This window comes from Tasmannia lanceolata, unplaced genomic scaffold, assembly GCF_043159265.1.
Source record: "Tasmannia lanceolata isolate RefF3 unplaced genomic scaffold, GAP_Taslan_0.1 ptg000018l, whole genome shotgun sequence".
Lineage (NCBI taxonomy): Eukaryota > Viridiplantae > Streptophyta > Magnoliopsida > Canellales > Winteraceae > Tasmannia > Tasmannia lanceolata.
Window position 1 is genome coordinate 45,885,951 of NW_027518695.1, and position 21,322 is coordinate 45,907,272.

The following is a 21,322-nucleotide window of genomic DNA, read 5'->3' on the forward strand; positions in this document are numbered from 1 at the left end:
GCCCATGTCGCAATAATCTTTTGATCACTAGCAAGGTGGTTCCTAGATAGAAATGTCTGAATCTGTTGAAGACCAACCCTTTTGTACAATCGGGCTTTTTTAGAGATTAAAATATGAAAATAAGAACATTAAGGCTAGACCTCGCAAAAAGTGACCCAGACCTGACCTGCTAAAATTTGACCCAGCCAGTACAGGTCCCATCAAAACTGGGGCAAGCCTGTAAAAACCTATGCTCTGTTTGGTTGCTTGCATATGGCTGGCAGATTAGGAGAAGAACAAGTCAGATAAAATTAGACAAGCATGGAAGATGGTGAGAAGATTAGGAGGGAGATTTGTTAGTAGTTTCTGGTTGCGCGAGAAAATTAGCGGAAGATGTAGGGTGTTGTTATCAAAATATAGGGTGGAAGAGAGAGGGAAGAGAGAGAAAAACAATAAGACAAGAATCTTCTCCTAATTCTCCACACAAATTTCTCCATTTTGGTGAAAAAAAGGGAGAAGATTATTGTGGGGAACATCTCCACCAAGTAGGCACCACCTAGGATAAAAGGCAATAATGATGTCTAAAAGTTGTCTAGGGGTCAAAGGTCTAAATGAGAGCCAAACATGCTTTGAGATCTTTGGAAGATCTAAAGCATTTGAAACAACTACAATCCCCCCAAAATGAGCAACCAAACAGAGCATAAATGATCGAGGTTCCATGGTGAAAGCCCTTGTAGTCCTGTATTTTCAGAAAGTACTGTACGGACCACATTATAGATAGATCTAAACCAACCATGTGATGGAACACAATGTAAATAGGTTGTGCCCCAAAAATACTTTGGATAGGATGATCCTAGCCCTCCAATCTATAGGGAATTTCATAAATAATAACATGCAATTTCTCTACAGATCAAAGGGCTAGGATCATCCTATGGAAATGATTTTGTCAGCACAACCTATTTACAATATGGACAAATCACATGGACGGTTTGGATCATCCTATTGTAGTGTGCGAATAAAAAACAGAGAAAAAGGGATGATCCTAGCCCGGACCATATGGTTGGGTATGGGTTCACCAAATAGTGAGTTAGTGACCTTTAAGATTATGGGTTGTGTACCGGTTGGGTGAAACCCGGCCTGGCCCACCAGTTTGCCAGGTCTAATTACAGCTTCGTTCGGATTGCAGGAATTATTTTCATGAAAATTTCGGAAAAGAAAAACTTTTCTAAAATTTCCTAATTTTCCATTAGTCTTATACGGGAATTTAATTTAAAATGATATCCCTCTTAACATAAGCCATAATCACAACATTTTGCTCTAGATCATGGAAATAAAAAATGTCCCAAGAAAAAAGATTTGGGAAGAAGATATTTTTCAGCAATCCAAACTAGGCCTGAGAGGATTTGCAGGAATTTCTGAAAAAGTTCGGAAAGAAAAAAATATTTCAAATTAATAGTGCTTTCTTCACACAAAAAAAAAGGATAACTTGAATCAATCCTATTCAAAGGTTACATAGCCCTTCACAACTTTTGATAATATCCCTCTAAATTAATCACAATCAGATCATTTTCCTCTAATTTGTGAAAAGAAAACAAATTCTTGAGAGAAAAAATTACCCGTTATAAAATGTTTTTCTTTAAATCGAAACAGGGCTGCGACTACGAAACACATTTCGACTTTTAACAAATTGGAAAGCTAATACGTGCAAGTAACTAGTGGTACATTCTAACCATTAAAAATTAGTGACCTGTAAATCCCAATCATCCACTTGGGGTCATCCCTCCAATCCCAATCCACGCTCAAGGAGATTGGATAGAGCTACAATTTGGGAAGATCCCAGTTAAGACACCGTCTCACACACTCTAGCTTGAGTTAAAAAAAAATTTAGTCAGGAATTTCTGAACACAATAGAAAGCAAAAAAGAAATAGGTCATACAAAAGCTGTCCACCAGATGACAAAACTTTCCAGCATTTGCACTACAACTTGAAATAAACTAAACACATATTGCAGAATAGCTCAGAGCTGTCCCTTAAGCCATCAAATGATAAAAAAAATCCATGAACTGCCTAAAAACGCGAAGCCAACATAAAAAAATAAACAGCAATCTAATCTTAGCTGTATTTGGATATCTAGAAACTGACCTTACATCACTACAAATGCCTTCTTCCCACCACCGCCAGAGGAACCAGCTGGAATGACTTTCAACACATTGAACCGCACCGTCTTTGCCAAAGGCCTGAAAGGATTAAACACATGACGGCTTTCAATTCGCTTTATATGCATGCCTAAAGTACGGGGCATATCAACCTTTGTTAAAAAAAATGTCCAAGGAATGGAGGAGCCATAAGTCAAAATTTACCTGCACTGCCCGATGGTGACGTGATCCCCTTCTTTCACACGGAAGCACGGGGATACGTGTGCGGGAATGTTTGAATGCCTCTTCTCATATCTGAAAATCAAAATACGAGAATTTTATTTCACCCATCTTAAAAACAAGCATTGAATATATGAGGTGGAGTTATAAGGTGGAGATGGAGTTTGTATTTGGCTTGCCTCTGGTATTTCTTCACATAGTGAAGGTAGTTGCATCGAACAATAATGGTTCTCATCATTTTGGCACTGTGACAGGTGCCTGAGAGAATACGTCCCCTGATGGAAACGTTGCTAGTAAAGGGGCATTTCTTATCAATGTATGTCCCTGCAAACAAAGAGAATCATCCTATTACAACACATGGCTGCATGTGTTGATGATATGCTTCATATAAACAATTCCATGCCCGTTATTCTTAGTATAAAGGTCAACTACCATAGGACATTTGAAACCAATGTAGCCTTGAGATTTTTTCTAAAAAAATAGGATATAATATAAAAAGGTTGGGTTTTAATTAAGTCTAGCTGCCACTTACATTTCAGTAAGCAACTTAAAGGAACACCAAAGATTGCTTCTTAGGTCTTGTCAATGCTTTTTTTGGTCTTGCCAATGCTTCTTTTCAATATTGATCCAAAGAATATAGAAATGGGATTTGCTAAGGTCCATCGCAGAAGACTTGTCGCAGCTGGCCTGTCGCACTTCGGACCAGCCACCTTGTGAATGGAGACAACAGCTTTTGTCTTCATTCACGAGGTGGCTGGTCTGAAATGCGACAGACCAGCCGTGAAAAGCCTTTTGCAATGGACGCTAGCAATTCCCTATAGAAATATATGGAGAGAGAGAGAGAGAGAGAGAGAGAGTCATGGTATGAAAAAAAAACTTCAAAGAAGCCAGCTTCAAAACACAGATGTGCGCGACATACTAATCTAATAAGGGCTAATAGGGGTGCCTTACTAGAAAAAAGAAGGGGTTATAATCCAAATCCCGCTATTATGAAAGTGAGGCTTTAGCGAATAGATGGATGCCAAACTTCTCCTCAAAGTCTAAACTAGTTTGAAGCAACCGGGTGGGGCGGCTTTCTGTGTGCCAGTCTTTCACCCGGTTGTAAGGAGGGACTCACTTAGAGTATCGTTGTTGCTGGTGTGGCGACAGCAGTAAGCAGTAAGCAGCAAGCAGTAAGCAGCAAGCAGCAAGCGAACAAAAACTTACATGAGAAAGTGTTACTAGGGTGTGAGAGGGGAGCCCCTGTTAGCCCTAATTAATTATTGATCCAGGAGCCAACGAGAACATTTTTTTTAGCAGCAAACAGAATCCTGAGATAAATTCGAAGAACGGGAAAGATGGGATTTTTTTTTTTTTTTTTTACTTCTTTCTGGGGGGGAAGGCAATCAAAACTATGTTTGTGATGCATATAAATGAATAAAATGTTACAGTAGCATTCCGGCAAAAAACAAAGTGGTCAAGGTAATGCTTCATTCTAAACTAAAAATTACACATCAGTTAGCTTTACACAACTGTTAACCAACAAGAGAAATAAACAATGCTAAAGGCAGTAAGAAAGATAAGAGGTAATGCTTCATTCTAAACTAAAAATTACACATCAGTTAGCTTTACACAACTATTAACCAACAAGAGAAATAAAAAATGCTAAAGGCAGTAAGAAAGGTAAAGACGAAAATAGAGTGGAATGTTAGAAAAACAAAACAACGTTTAAAGCAGTAATTGTCACTCTTCATAGAATTGCAGAATTTCTTTTAAAAAATTTGCTGCATCATATTTCGTTAAAATGATCTAGCAGACTACTTTAGAAGGGTATTTTGGTGCATTATTCCATCTGTGATGTTATGGGCCTGTTTGTGTTTCAAGAAAGTGGTGGAAAGCAGTGGAAAGGAAAATATTTTCCAACTTTTCGTCACTTTCCATTGTTTGGTTCCACAAGGAAAGACAATTCTAAGTGGAAGGCCATTTCCACTTGGAAAATAAAGTGCTCATAAATTGTAGAAACGCATTCTGTCTTAAAACCTTGGATGTTGCTTTCCTTTTGAGATGGAAAGAACTATCGAGCATGACACTTAACCTCTCAGCGTTTTCGCCCGAAAACGACGAATAGGGATTGACAGCCACAGCCGCTCGATGATTTTCCGTAAGAATTCTTTCAAATCATCCTCCCTCTTCCTCTTAAGGAACCCATTCTCTCGCTTTCTCCACAATCTCCAAGCTCAGATTTTCGTTTGCCTCTTCCTTGTCACTGCTGCTCTAGAAAATCTAACATTTCCTGATCTTGGTCATTAGGATCGAACTTCCACTTGATTTTCCCTCTTTTTGACATTTGAAAGGGAAAAAAGAGCAGAAGTCAGAACAGAAACCAAGATGAAAATACCATATATGCACTGAGAAGCAGAGCAGGTAAACCCTAAATCAAGCCAGTAAGGAAATTGCGAGTAGAGAACCCTAGCGAAGAAATCAAGTGTGAAAAGAAAAGCCTAGAAATTAGTGAGAATGCTTGAGCATGAAGGGTTGGGGTGTCTCCATAGAGGCCTGGGGATAAGCTGCATAAAGGTGGTCCCGGCTATTAGACAAAGAGGAGGAGCAGCTGGAAATGAATTTTGAAGAAACAGATGAGATGACTTCATCATATTTATATTTTGAGGAATATGAAGGAAGATGATTGTTGGGAAGCTAGCCTTTAAGGAGAGGGTGCCCAAGTCCTTATAAGCCCATCCACATACATACGCTTTCCCGATGTGGGATCTTTGCTTTTACGCAGAACTTCAAAAAATTTACCCCTCCACGGGAAAGCAACATGGACAATCTCCCCCTACATGTGGCAGCAACGTGGGAAATAGAGATCTTCCCCGAAGGATTTTTCTCTATCTTTGAGGGTACGCCGGGGTTACCAAGATCTTCCCTGAAGGACTTTTTCCATCCTCGAGGACACAAGAGTTACCACACCCCGTCTCCTATACCACTGTTTGGGAGCCAGGTAGAACTCACCCTCAAAAGCTAGCATTTAAGAGGGGGAGGGTGCCCAAGTCCTCTGTTCTAAAAGGCAGCTGCCCAGGCCGCCTAGGCGCTGGGCGCAGAAAAAACGCCCCGCCCAGGCCCTGGGCGTTTAAAAAAGCAGTCTCACCGCGTGGGCGTTATTAGGCGGCAGCCCAGGCGATGAGCGGCGCCTAGGCGCTGAGAGTGAGCCTGGGCGGGGCGGGTTTGAAGACTCAGATGAAGATAGAGTCTTGGTCTTGGAGGGAGAGGACAATGATTGGTGAAGATTGAAGAAGTGCTTGGATTTTAATCTTTTTTTTGCAATGGATTTGTGTTGTATTGTTAAATACTTAAATTATTAAGTACTTTATGCTTAATTTCTTATTATGTTTTTGACTTTTTGTTATTATTTAATGTTTAGTGCTTATGCATAAAATGGTTTGGATTGTTATATATTCAAGTATTTATATTTTATATAAAAAAATGTAAGATATTATGAAAATATATTAATATCTAAAAAAAATGAAAAACGCCTGGGCGCTGGGAGGTCAGTCAGCCGCCCAGCGCTTTTTAGAACACTGCCCAAGTCCTTTATAAGCCCATCCACATCCAGAGGCTTTTCTAATGTGGGAACTTTGCTTTTGCGCGAAACTATGATTATTTTTCAAAAAATTTACAAAAACCGGGGAAAAGATGTCCCCGCCGCAAATAACATATTATCGGAAACCCTAAAAAGGTTCACGGAAATAGTATGAGTTCCGAACTAATCATGCCCCCCCCTCCACCCCCGTGATCACCAAGGGTTACAATAGTATCCGGCAGGAGAGCACCGTCTTTTGCCAAAGCATCCGTCCTGGAGTTGGCGAATCTCCATCGATGCGCTAATTTGGGGCAAAAGATACGGATCAGATCACGTATCGCATCCAGTGTGAAGGAAAGCCACCACGGTCCGGGACTTTGGTTAGAAGCCCATGCAATGGCGTTGGTTGAATCCCCTTCTACGATAAGAGATCCCAGATTGTTTGTGGCATATCATTTTAGTCCAAATAGTAACGCCCTTACCTCAACTTCATTAGCGTCACAAATACCAATGGGACCGGAGTAGGACATGAACACAACCCCCATCTCATTGCGAATGGATCCCACCAAAGGCTCTGAAAATCGGAATCGAATCGTAAATCGTAACAGAGTTCGAATCGTAAATTGGATTATAAATCGGAGGATTAATTCAGATTTACATATAAAAATGAGAAAAAATATTATAAATAAATAAAATATTAAAAATAAGAATAAAGTGAGTAATTATCTTTGTTTTTTATTCAAAACTTTTAAGTTAAATATAATAATTCTATGATTAGTAATCCGAACCACAAACCATATTCATCGTACAATAAATCACTAAACAAAGCACAAACTATATTCATCATAATCATAATAGTAAACAAAGCACATACTCAATTCTATAATAATCATCATTCAAAAAAATGCCAGTAATAAACAAAGCATATTGAAATGATTTTCATTTCAAAATCACAATCAGTTTATAAAATCTAAAACAGACAGAATCGTAAAAATCGAACAATAAAAATCGCACGATTCAAAGTAGAATCGTACTTGAATCGTATAATTTTTACAAAAAATGATTCTTCTTCCGATTTGAATCGTTCAATCAACGATTCGATTTGAATCATACAATTAAAATCATAAATCGTACGATTTTAACATATCATTGATCCCACCAATGCCGGCAAGTCCCAGGTTACCCAAAGAGCTACCGTCAAAGTTTAACTTGAACCACTCCACCGGTGGTGCCTCCAATTTGGGAGAGATGGAAGAACGATTATTATTTTTTTCCGATACAACAGTTGACCAATGGCGTAAAATCTCATTTGTTGAGTAGGGAATGTTCATTTTAGGCTTATATCACGAGATTATGGTGAGCTTATTATCCATTGCGATATGATGCCACATCCTCGCTTTGGTATTTAACAATACAACAAGGTTTACGAGTATGACCTCCACATCGAATTGCCGGCACACCGATGAAAAGCACCCCCCCCCCCCCCCCCCCCCCGCCCATCCCCCTCCCGGCATTTAAAAGGACTTCGGTTACACGGTTCGTAAGGATCGTGGATATACCAAAGAATCGGATAATGTACATCCATACCACATATGAATAGGGGCAAAGCAAGGGTCTCCGCTGTTTCTCGACAGAGAATACACCAGCTAGCCATTCGAAAGGAGCGCCGTTTGAGGCGAAGTAGGTGATCAAAACAGAGGTAAGTGATCAAGGGTCACCTCAGCTTCTCGGCACGGAATACACTACCAGCTAGCCATTCGGAAAGAGCGTCATTTGAGGCTATCACAGGTATTGATGCATCAGTGGGAGACTGTTCAAGCAAAAGCCATAATACGAGGGGGGGATGGAGCGCCAAATCCGAGCACACCGGGAAGGTGCTCAGATCCACTGCGAGCTGTGCGAAAGTAGGCTTTTAAAGGCTTTTACATGGTATGTATTTTGGAGTCAGGGGAGATGGATTATATTGTCTTTGCATTCAATTTGAGACCCATTGACATGGGACTTTTGACTTTGAAAAGTCAAACGAGGAGCAGTTGTGGCAATCTGCATTAAAGGAGAAGGTGCAGAAATCCATCTGCTTGGCCCCAAAGCACATGGGACATGCATTGATATCTTCTTCTTTTTTTAGAAGTAACATGCATTGATATCTTCTCCATCCAAAAGATCCTAAGTTACCTGCCCTTCAATTTATGAAACTTGAAATGGACAGTTAAATAAGAATGCAAGAGCCTACATACAACAGGGAAAGCCTCTACAAAATCAAGGTTTTAAATTTCAGTTTCGGGGGTAATGTAAGACCTAGCCGAAACCGAAATTTCAGCCGAAATTCGGTAAAGACACCTGAAATGTCTCTTTTTTGGGCCGAAATTACCAAAATTGCTGCAGCCGGGAAGGGAATAAAAAATTATTATTATTTTCAAATTTCGCCAAAATTGACGAAATTTCCGACCGAAATTTGGTACGTTTCACCAATTTTGGTTTTGGAACGTTTAGGTTTCGGTCTTGACCGAAATCCGAAATTTCGGATTTTGGACGAAATTTAAAACCTCTACAAATAGAAGAGTTTAGGGCAGAAGGGTTTAGGGCCAATTCACATTGTGGCCCAGGATATGAAGTTTTGGATTATGGAGGGGATGCTACCCAACTGTACTTTTGCCCTTTATTGTTCTTATTTAGATAATGGAGGAAAACCCGAACTTCTCTATGGACAGGAGAACTTGGGAAAGAGAGCAATCCAGTGATACCAAAATTATCTATGAGGTAGAGCTGCTTCTTTACTGATGTTGGAAGAATTATGCTTTGATCTTGGAAGGCATGGATTAAAGACACCAACACTTCTAAGAAAAAGCTAAATTCAGGTCTTATCAATCTCTGAACCACTATGTTACCAGGAGATGACGAGGGTAACTCATACAAAATGCCAATTTAAGTAGTCAAAGTAATTGGACATGGGTAAATCATACTAAATGCTAATTTAAATAGTCAAAGTAATTGAACACTAATCCACAATTATTGGTAAATACCAAACCTTAGAATGAAGGAAAAAGAGAATGAAACCATGATCCAATGCAAGTTAACACTTCTAGGAAAAAGCTAAATTCAGGTCATATAAATCTTTGAACCACTATGTTACCAGGGGAGGACATGGGTAACTAATACAAAATGCCAATTTAAATAGTCAAAGTAATTGGACATGGGTAAATCATAAAAACTGCTAATTTAAATAGTCAAAGTAATTGATCACTAAACCACAATTATTGGTAAATAGCAAAAATTAGAATGAAGGAAAAAGCAAATGAAACCATGATCCAATGCAAGTTAAAACCCATACCCAAACTGTGCAGATGTTGCAAGCAAGAAATCATAATTAGGTTATGTGAATATGATTATGCTTCCACTATGATTATCATTGTTTTGGAAATCTTACGAATTACGATTCAAATTTTACAATTCAACGAAATCTAATGGATTTCGATTTGTTTCCCATAATTGAATCAAAATTTGTATGAATATTATGATTTTCGATTAAATGAGACTGGAAATATGTTTCTTTGGCGAAACTTGACTTTGTCAATTGTCCTAAAGTAATGAATAAAAGAGTTCGTTCTCTCAAGATAAGGACTTCTATTTTAGATCTAGTAAACTCGGTCATCAGTCAATCGAGCTAGCCGTTGCACGCTAGCCTTAGCAGTCCTTTTGAAGCCGTGTTTTGGAAAAGTCTAACGAAAGATAAGCGAAGAGCAGTGGCTCAAATTTTACTGTTTTGTGAATATGATTAAGCTTCCACTATGATTATCATCATTGTTTTGAAAATCTTATGATTTATAATTTTACAATTCAAACCAAATCTAATGGGATTTGATTTGTTTCCCATATTTGAATCAAAATTTATAAGAATATTATGATTTTCAGCTAAATAAGACTCCATCACAAATCGTACAATTTATGCGATCTATCCTAATTAAATTTTAAATAAAATAAAATAGTAATTTGTCAAAAGACCCCTTTCTCCCTTGCATTAGAAGCCCAGGAAAACCTCTCGTGAGAGGTTTTATCATCCCTTTATCAGTAGAAAAAAGTCTCTTGAGAAGGAAGAAAGAGAAAGTAGATAAGTTCGAACGATCCAAACCAGCTTGAACCAGTTCTACTTGAACAGAGAAGAAAAAAAAGAAAACGATTAGAAAAAGAAAAAAATACGAAGACAAAGGGGAATGAGCAATTCAAACCAGTTCTACCTGAAGTAGACAAGAAGGAGAAGAAAAAAATAAAAAAGAAAGAGGGGAAGGGCCAGTGCGAATAAGTTCTGCTTGAAGCAGTTGAACAAATTCTGCATCCATTTCAAACCAACATAAAAGAAGAAGAAGATGACGGAGAAAAATATATATATATATATATGATAACTGATGTCTTCTTCTGCTTGAAGGAGTCGTCTTTTGCTTAAGGTTGATATTATAAATAGGTGGGGACTACAAATCATCCGATGCACTTGTCCACATTTGGCAATGCTTCCCATTTTCCCTCCTGAGAGGACAAAAATGGTTGAAAGAGTAGCATGAGAATCACCCGAAACGAATCTGCATATCTCCAAACAAAAAAACATGCTTTTCACCGCTCAAAGCGGAATTTGAAGAAATAAGTATTGTAAGTTAGAATTGCAGCACGTGTTCTTCTGGAGTTTTTTTTTCAATTTTCAAGGCAAAAAAGATAAAAAGTGTTGCGGCGAATGGTTGTTGAATTTCATCATTCTCCTTTTTTTCTCACACAAAGATTAGTATATGTAGATTACATGTCACCTTCATTGGCAAAGATTGTAAGCACGTAGGTAGTGAGAGTAAAAGTTCTTTGTTTATTATCCTCTCTCTCTCTCTCTCTCTCTCTCTCTCTCTCTCTCTCTCTCTCTCTCTATATATATATATATATATATATATATATATATATATAGTGACATCAAGTACATTTACTATTACAAAATTAATATGCTGATAAATATAAACATTGTTACACACTTTCTCTCCCTTTTTCCACATGATTTGGGGAACTCATACCAGTATATGCACTTAGTCAAGCACACAACATGTGCTGCTGCGAATTACTTACATCAAGAAGGGTGACAATGATAACGAGGACACCAACGACTTGCCAGTTAGTGACAATTGATATTTTGTCATTTAATGCTTGGACTTTGATAATAGATCTAAACTTGTATCTTTTATTATTTTTAAGATCCAATTTGCACGGGTTTGGATGGAATATGGATGATTAGTCTGTGACATGTTTATTAGAAAAAAAAATACATATTATGATATTAAATAACTAATGATGGTAGTTTATATTTCAATTAAGGGCCTCTTTGATTTTAGGTTATATTGTCCTGAATGATATCTATTCTGAAAAAATATGCTATTCCATGTGTTTGGTTGCACAAAAGCCAGGATGGCTTCGGATTTTTCTTGGCATTTGGGTGCCACATCAGCATAACTCCTCCTTTGATTGCCAATATAGCATTGAAATCCCAAGAGATTAATCATGAATCAGTGCATGTCTGATGATGTGTCACCCTTCACCTCCCTATAATATCAAAGCCCAAAAGCACAAAAAAGGGGGGATTTTGCTTGGAATTCTTGGGAATGACGCTTTCTTTCTCGATTGGTAATTAAACCTGGTACCATACTCTGCGAGGTTGACAACCAAACACTAATTACCACTATTCTCCGAGGTAAGTTCCAGGAATATCCAATGCTTGTCTCCTCCATGTTGACTACTTATTCCACTACCCTCCGAGTCTATGCCATGCAACCAAACAGACCCTAATTGTTTAACTATCCAGGGCATATCTGATCCCATGTTGCTACTTTAACCCAAAAAATAAGAGCAACTGAAAACCGTGACGAGACGAGGGATTTCACTTACCCAAGGCAAGACTCGTCTGGAATAAATATTGGATCCATTAAATTTATTTCGAAAATCTCCATCGCATTGTCAACAAGAACAAGAAGAACAGGCGCCTGAGAGAAGAACCTCACTTCCAGCACTGAGCACAATTCATATAGCTTTGTTATCCGGCGGACGGGCGATCTAACCATACGTAGGCCGCAATCCATCTCGATCGTCGACTCCATTTGAATCCGCCCATCCTGTTGCATCCCTCACTGAACATATCATCCACACAACCCACGTTTGCTACCACCAAGTTTGCCTCATTCTCCCTCTGTTCCTCATTCTTCACGGCCTCTTCACCTCTGTCAACACACATCCCACCGGCATCAAAAATCCTATTACTACCTTTTTTGGCATGGCCAACCGACTAAACAACCCCCCCTTTCAGGAAGCCAACACCCATGCTCATCACCCCTAGTATGACAATCGCCATCTCTTGTCGCTGCAATGGCATCATCTCCAGCAACACCATGACCACTACGGTCAGGGTCGCCATCGCAGTGCAAGTCACTACAGAGAAAAGTTACCAGTGTTCATATGGGCTTAATTTGAGATGGGATAACATCTATTTTTTATTAATTATTTCGCATCTACTTTTATCTTTCCAAAGCCGAAAGCTCAAAGCCGTAGAAGACTTTTAAAAAGGCCTATGTTTCTGATGTAGATATTATGATTTATTTCCGCATTATTTAGTTTCTAGTATTTTTATTTCCATGTTATTAGTTTCAGGATTTTATTTTCCATGTTATTTTTAGGAATTCTTATTTTAGTAGGTTTCTATCTTTTAGGTTGTTAGTTGCCTATTTATAGGCCTCTTTACAGCTTTATTGTGAACTTTGATGATTAATTGAATTGATTGAGAGCTTCTCCCCCATATTTCTATTCTTCCCTCTCTTCTCCTCTTCTTCTTCCACTTCTCCCTAATTTCGTCTCTTCTTCTCTCTTATTCTTCTCCTTCTCCTCTTCTTCTGTTTTTCTCCCCTTTTCTTCTATATTTCTCTCCCGGTCCTACACCAAATTGGTATCAAAGCCAGGTTTCTGTTAAATCCTCTTACTCTTACTCTGATAAGAGTATGGTAACTTACCTTAATACTAGCTTTCTGTTTTGGCGTGGTAAATTAGAAATCTTTCTTCTCTCTCTCCTCTCCACATTTTCTCTCTCTTCACTTGGGCAATTTCCGCTCACAATTGGGTCGGTCATCAACACGAAAATTGTTCGTGACAACTTTTCGAGTATATCCAGCCTACTTTCAGCAGTCAACAGTGAGTGCAAGCACTGCGACGACCAACTTTGGACGTCCATCTGTTTTGGTCCGATCACAGATTCGAGCCATCCGAGAGTCCGATTTTAGATCCGCGAAAAGCAGTGTCTTCCATTCGACCCGACATACAGATCAGACGGTTGATTTTATTTTTCGAGGTCGATCCCAATGGCTCCATCATATGTTCCATATTTTGATGGGTAGTACGATCAATATTTCGAAGACCGCACTTCCTATAGTTATTATGAGACTGCATGTCTGTGGTGGACCAATGCTCTGATGCATATCATGAATACTACGGCTATGATCACCGAGCAACCATCTACTGAGCCAGAGAAACTGTACGACGACAAGCCAAGAGATTATGGATACGTCGAATCACGGACAATCGTCACGGAGGCAGGCCTCTATTCCGTCTATGGGAGGAGGTTCGTGATGAGTTTATGGGTATTTATGCAATAAAGGCATATCGGTATGAAAGACAATTGATGCATGAAGCAGCTGCTCGACAAGAAGAAGCTGCTCGTCGTGAACAAGAAGCCGCAGGCCGACATGCACGAGAAGCCGAAAATGAAGCAGAAAACAAATATCAAGAGCGTTACATGCATGAGGAGGAATTTGATACAACTACTGCAGAGCCTCATGATGATCCAGCTGGCATTGTTGATGAGGTCATTATAGTTGAGTCCTTGATTATGTCAAATATTGAGTCTATGATGGCAGATACTGAGTCAATGATGTCAGATATAGAGCCAGAGAGTACAGTGATTGATGAGGTTGACGACGACGAGCATGACGATTCAGAGATTTCCCAGCACCGATTGCCAAGCCTCTAGAGAGAGATCTTGACACTTCACAGTAGAGGCAGATATTGTGACCGAGCCATGTGATGCTGCTCCACTGACTGAGTCGACCGAGCATCATCTGAGTCAGCGCCGAGTGACCTGACTAATGAGCCATTACTTGAGACGAATGACTTAGAGCATATTGTTGAGGATTGCCCTATCTTTGAATCGATTGAGCAGATTGTCGCGATTTGTGCTGACACAGAGGAGCTTGTTACGCACATTGATCTGGAGGATTGCCCGCATGATATCATTATGCCAGATACGATTCCAGATGACTTTGTTGTTGATTCCATTGAGCCTGATGAAATACCAGCGCGTGTTGATCTTTTGGAGGATAGTCATAGCTTGATACTACCTCCTGCTATCATGCCGATCCAGGATGAGTACGTTGCCATCTTCCCAGCTTATTTGATTGTCAAGAGAGGTTCGCGTCTTTATGATTCTGTATAGATGATTTCTTCTGTATTACTACGCTCGTGTTCCATACCACTTTCCCAGTCATTACGAGCGTTGTCCAGCATTCCAAAGTTTGGAGGATTGAAACTCATGCTACTTGAGTGGGCCGTCTACATATTTGATCCAGGCGGATTAGAACTCGAGGGCGAGTTCTTTTCAAGCGGGGGAGAATGATACAGATATTAGGATTTATTTCCGCATTATTTAGTTTCTAGTATTTTTATTTCCATATTATTAGTTTCTAGGATTTTATTTTCCATGTTATTTTTAAGAATTCTTATTTTAGTAGGTTTCTATCTTTTAGGTTGTTAGTTGCCTATTTATAATAGGCCTCTTTACAGCTTTATTGTGAACTTGATGATTAATTGAATTGATTGAGAGCTTCTCCCCCATATTTCTATTCTTCCCTCTCTTCTTCTACTTCTCTTCTCCTAATCTTCCCTCTTCTCCTCTTCTCCTATTCTTCTTCTACTTCTCCCTAATTTCGTCTCTTCTTATTCTTCTTCTCTTCTTCTCTTCTTCTTCTTCCACTATTCTTCTTCTTCCCCTATTCTTCGTCTATTCTTCTCCTTCTCCTCTTCTCTTTTTCTCCCCTTTCTTCTATATTTCTCTCCCGGTCCTACATCAGTTTCCTATTCGCCTCTTCCCATATCTTACCAGTCCTTTCAAGTTTCACCTACCAAAATACTAGCAAAGTAGAAAACCAAAGCTGAGTATGCAGTTTAATTACAATGTCGGATCAATGCAAAACAAAAAAAAAAAAGCACATACCAAAAAAAAAAAAAAAAACCCTCGTTTCCGCCTGGAACTTGAGGCAGCTGCAACGGGGATAATTTAACAAAATTCAGCATTGTTTTAATGCCAAACAACAAACATAAATACTTCCAGCTTAGAAAACAATGTCAACAAACAAAATCAATACTTCCATGACAACAAGAGCTTTGAACTAGAGCTTATCCCAGAGATAATCTATCTCACAATCAAAGACGGTGATGAATTCAGACGGAGAATGAATAATTCCTTATTTTATTATTGCCTCTGATTTATTTATAATTTATTTATATTTTTCTAATTTATATACAGTTTCTTATTTTTGATTTATGTATATAAATCTTATGATTTATGATTTGACCTCTAGTATGATTTACAATTTGTTTTTGATTTTCAAAACATAAATTAAGGCAAAAAGTTCGAATAGGCTTTCCATCAGAACGATCTAGATAAAAATACTGATAAGATATGAAACATAATAGGGTACCTTCTTCACCATATAGCATCCTATCAGATGGTAAATCTATGGTTAAAAAGTTCATTAGGAGACAACTTGAAAATACTAATAAGATTTGGAAAATGATAAGGTACATCAGGCAATTAGGAAACAAACATGTAGAAACCTATGAAATCGATACAAGTATACGGATACAGAAGCAAGAATGGAGATACTACTCGGCAATTTCTAAAATGCAGGACGACACGGACACGGGTATCCCATGCCATGAGATAAGACACAAGACATCTATAAATAAAATAGCGTAAAACTTACATATATTTAACTTAGACGATGAACTTAATAATAAATTTAAAAATAAATTTTAAGACTCGCATTCTCAAAGTTATAATTGCAAATATAAGACGACAAAAGAAGTAAAAAAAAAAACGTGACAGTACATTTGAAAAAAGAGGCATATGTTTGAAATGTGATAACAATTTTACGAACATAAGTATTGATGAAGCACCGGTGAAGAATATTGTTTTCTTATCGTATTGGACATGGTATGTTGGCCCGTCTAGAAGTATCCAAGTATCATAGACTTCGTCGTGATGCATAATATTATATAATTATATGGTGAATGTATGTTTTTTTCTCTTCAAAAAAATATATGGCGATATGGTTAATAACTTGATAGAGATAAGAGTAGGCTACAGCTTAATGATTTCGGTAAGGCATTTATTGTTCTTGTCCCTTTAGATAATTCCAAACCAGTCCTTACTTTGTCATTTGTGATATCTGTACTTTACTATTTTCCACTCATCAAAATAGTGGTGGTCAGATTTTTAAGACTACAAATAAAAAGGGGTTCAAAACACTTGACCTTGACGCACCAGATCTCCATGTTTCCTCTTCATTCAATTAAGGATCTCTCTACTTCACAAAAAAAGAGATACTACGTAACTGCATAGGAAATCTGGCGAGTTAATAGAAACAGAAAAGATTACAACTTAATGATCTAGGTAAGACATTTATTGTTTTGTTACCTTTAGTTTAATTCCAGACCAGTCCGTACTTTGTTATTTGTGTTCTCAATTTTCTTGTTTTCCACCCATCAAACTAGTGGTGGTCTGTTTTTTAGGCTACAAATAAAAAGGTTTCAAAACACTTGACCTTGATTCACCAGATCTCCATGTTTCCTCTTCATTCAGTGAAGGATCTCTACTTAACAAAAAGAGATACAACAAAACTACATACGAAATCTGAAGAAATTGGATGTGATTTATTAAGAGAATCAGCATCCTTGTGAATGTCAAAATAGTCAGCATACATCATGTTCATTTAATTACATTTTCTGTTGATGTAAATAGAAAATTAAGAACTGCTAACCCCCACCCCAAAGAATTTCTCAACACCCACCTATTGGCCTCATATTGATCACACTTGCATCAAAATGATTTTCATGGAAACTGTGAACCAACCAACTCAACCCCATGGAGGCTATAGACAGTATGCGATGAATGCATAGCCTATAAAGAAAGATAGGAACTCCTCACTTACCATAAAATCACAGAAAACCCTTCTACCCTATGTGTTGATGTTCATCTGGTAGCGTATAGTCAATAGATTGAAGGATCTTGCAATGAAAGTTTAGCGGCCTAGTCAAGTCCAGCTCATTTAGTTAGCTTGATGAGTCATGGCTAGTTTGAATTTGAGGAAGACTAGATCTATTCATACATCACTAAACTTAATATTAATTTTGTTAAATATAAAGTATAATGAATTATATAGCAAGTACAATTGTTGTTTATTGAAAAAAAAAGTGCAAAATTTTATAAAACAATTGATCCAAAAATGTTTTCATATGCTTAAAAATAAGTGGAAAGAGTTTCAACTCTATACATTAGATAACATATCTACTCCGCCGGCCCAAAATATAGGGCGGCCACATTTTTTGGATGATCCAAACCATTCATTTGATAGGCCCTGACATTGATAGGGTGTGCCCAACAAATCAGCTCCATAGGATCATCCTAACCCTTCGATTTGTGGAGGTTAAAATGGACACATTTGTGCAGGTAGTCCATTTTAACCTCCACAAATTGAAGGGTTGGGATGATCCTATGGAGCTGATTTTTTTTGTCACACCCTATCTATGTCAGGGCCCGTCAAATGAATGGTTTACATCACCTAAAAAAATGTGGGCCCCACTGTATTTGGGGCCGAGGGAGTAGATAACTTATCTACTCTATAGAGTCGACGCTTTTTTCTCTAAAAATAATTTCAACGCTTTTTTCTCTAAAAATAATTTTCTTATAACTTATAACCAGTGCAAAATTAAACATACTTATGTATACTGATATTTACAAAAACATCATTTCAACAAAACTGGCATGTTCATGAGAAAATTGACCCACACCCAACTCACAAGTCAAAATCTTACATCATACTGAATGGCCCCAATCCAAGTACAAGTTCTTTGAACCTCAAAAGAACACACATGAAACAATAATATTCAAGAAACACTGAGGATCCCAACGAAGAATGGCAATAGTACTCAGATACTAGCTTAATTATAACTATCTACAAGCACTTAATTATAACTATCAACAAGCTCATAGATATTACTACTTCCATCAAACCTTCGCACCATTGTTCAAATAGACAGAAAACAGTTTTTAGCAGCTTTTGTTTAAACGCAGATGTTGGTACGATCATCAGTCCTCCTAACCTTTCAGCCCCCTATTTTTGATAGCTAACACCGATCCATTTGCATATTTAAACGACACATTGCAATAGTCCAAGCCTAGACTTTTATCATTTAATAGAAAAGAATGACCATGATAAGTAACCCATTGAAAAACATCTTTCCAAAGAAAATCCACATCAATCATTTCAAAATTATCTTCCTCTCACTTCATCAGAACAAAGCCAAGCACCCAATAATAAAAAAACGAGAAAAATCAATAGACAAAGAACAAGTTTTCATCAACTAACTCAACTTATTAACAATATAGAAAGAACAGAAGAGTATCAAACCTTCAATCGCATCTCTGGGCGGCTTGAAGCCCAATCCAATATTTTTCCACCATCGGTTTCCACCTTTCCCAGGCCTCTTTCCCTTTCCACCTTTCTTCGAGCTGTGAGAAGAGGACAACAAATGCTAACTTTTTTTTTGAATGGTATAACAAATACTAAAGTTGAGAATAAATACATTAAAAATAAGGGCATTTCTTCTATGAAAATAAAAGGCCATTCCTTACCTTAGAAATACCTTCGGTTGCTTCAAGAACGCCTTCTCCGTCTGCATTAACAGGAAAAATTTAAAAGATCGATTCCTTTTCCTTTTTCTTCATCATATATATATATATATATATATATATATATATATATATATAGAGAGAGAGAGAGAGAGAGTTTATATGGTGCAAGCACTGTACAACCAACACCATATGATGATCCAAACCATTCATTTGATGGGCAACAATGCAAATGGGTTGCGCCCCAAAAATCATTTCCATAAGATGATCCTAGCCCTCCGATCTATAGAGGAGTTGTATATTATAGAAACTTTAATAGATTGGAGGATTGAGATCATCCTATGGAAATGATTTTTGGGGCGCAATCTATTTACGTTATGGCCCATCAAATAGACAGTTTGGATCATCCTATCGTGTGGGTCGTACAGTACTTTTTGAAAAATACTGGACTATACGGGCTTACAGCATATAAAAACTATATATATATATATATATATATATATATATATATATAGAGAGAGAGAGAGAGAGAGAGAGGAAAATGATTGTGAGCTTGAAGCTCATATAGCTTATATGAGCTTGAGGGCCCAAACACATGGGTCCCACATTTTTTGTGGTGATCCAAACCATTCATTTACAAGGCCCCATCATAGATAGGGTGTGTACCAAAAATCAGCTCCATTGGATCATCCTAACAACTCCAAAAGCGAAGGGCAAAAATGGGCAGATTTGTGGCAAACGGTGTCTGTCCATTTTGCCCTCCACTTTGGATGGGTTAGGATGATCCTATGGAGCTGATTTTTTGTACACACCCTATCTATGTAAGGGCCTTTCAAATGAATGTTTTGGATCATCCTAACAATGTGGGCTCACATGTGTTTGGGCCCTCAAGCTCATATAAGCTATATGAGCTTCAAGCTCACAATCATTTTCCTCATATATATATATATATATATATATGTGAGGAAACTGTTGGTGAGCTAGCTTGCCCAATCACATGGGGGCCCACTTTGTTAGGATGATCAAAACCATTCATTTGAAAGTCCCTTACATAGATGGGGGGTGTACCAAAAATCAGCTCCATAGGATCATCCTAACCCCTCCATTTGTGGAGGACAAAAATGGACAGACACAAATCTGCCCCATTTTTGTCCTCCACAAATGGGGGGGTTAGGATGATCCTATGGAGCTGATTTTTGGTACACCCCCTATCTATGATAAGGCCTTGCAAATGAATGGTTTGGATCACTCCCCAAAATGTGGGACCCATGTGATTGGGCAAGCTAGCTCACCATAAGTTTGGTGAGCTCAGTTTCCTCTATATATATATATATATATAAGGCCTTGCAAATGAATGGTTTGGATCACTCCCCAAAATGTGGGACCCATGTGATTGGGCAAGCTAGCTCACCATAAGTTTGGTGAGCTTAAGCTCATATATATAGAGGAAACAGCTCACCAAACTTATGGTGAGCTAGCTTGCCCAATCACATGGGTCCCACATTTTGGGGAGTGATCCAAACCATTCATTTGCAAGGCCTTATCATAGATAGGGGGTGTACCAAAAATCAGCTCCATAGGATCATCCTAACCCCTCCATTTGTGGAGGACAAAAATGGGGCAGATTTGTGTCTGTCTATTTTTGTCCTCCACAAATGGAGGGGTTAGGATGATCCTATGGAGCTGATTTTTGGTACAACCCCCATCTATGTAAGGGATTTTCAAATGAATGGTTTGGATCATCCTAACAAAGTGGGCCCCCATGTGATTGGGCAAGCTAGCTCACCATAAGTTTGGTTAAGCTCACCAACAGTTTCCTCATATATATATATATATATATATATATGGAAATAACTGTGTAAGGAATCAAAGAGAAGAACTGTAGACAAAATTTTCTGAGAAAAAAAAAACAAGTTTCCAGTTTCAAAGCCTAGGGTTTTGCAGAACAGAAATCTAAAATCCTTCATCAAAATAACACAGTGTTTCAGATTTTAGCACAAATCCACAACATTTCTACTGATTTTTAGATCAGAACGAAACATAAAGTAAAAAACGAAGAAACAGAGAACAAAGAAAAAAGGGGAAAGAAAATCAAAAAATCTAGATAGAAGGAACTAAAAATCTACTTGATTTGAAAAATAAAAAAGTGGGTATTTCAGATCTAACCTGCTCCGCCATGGTCGATAAGAAGAACTCAAGAGAAGAGAGATGCTGGAAGGCAAAAGCAAACAAGAATGAGAGGAAACCCTAGTTTATACTACTTTATATAGTGAGAGCTAAATGCTTAACGATATATTGGGAGATAATTCACCCCCTCTGCAGTACGTATTCGCCCCACTATAACGTGAACAGTGGGCGAATTCGTACCTTTTTGACGTTTTTGACGTCAAATCACGTTAACCAGGGGCGAATTCGTACTGCAAGGGGAGTGAAAAT

General features: G+C 38.1%; 1 protein-coding gene across 1 annotated transcript; it reads right to left on the reverse strand.

Annotated features, from left to right (window-relative positions):
* Positions 1-1,889: 1,889 nt before the first annotated feature.
* Positions 1,890-21,171, reverse strand: LOC143851321 (small ribosomal subunit protein uS17z-like). Its single transcript, XM_077360707.1, has 6 exons — positions 21,053-21,171; positions 18,890-18,930; positions 18,666-18,766; positions 2,534-2,678; positions 2,340-2,429; positions 1,890-2,216 (listed from the first exon to the last, which is right to left on the reverse strand). The coding sequence occupies exons 1-6, from the start codon at positions 21,062-21,064 to the stop codon at positions 2,123-2,125; spliced, it is 483 nt and encodes a 160-aa protein (XP_077216822.1). The 5' UTR covers positions 21,065-21,171; the 3' UTR covers positions 1,890-2,122.
* Positions 21,172-21,322: the final 151 nt, after the last annotated feature.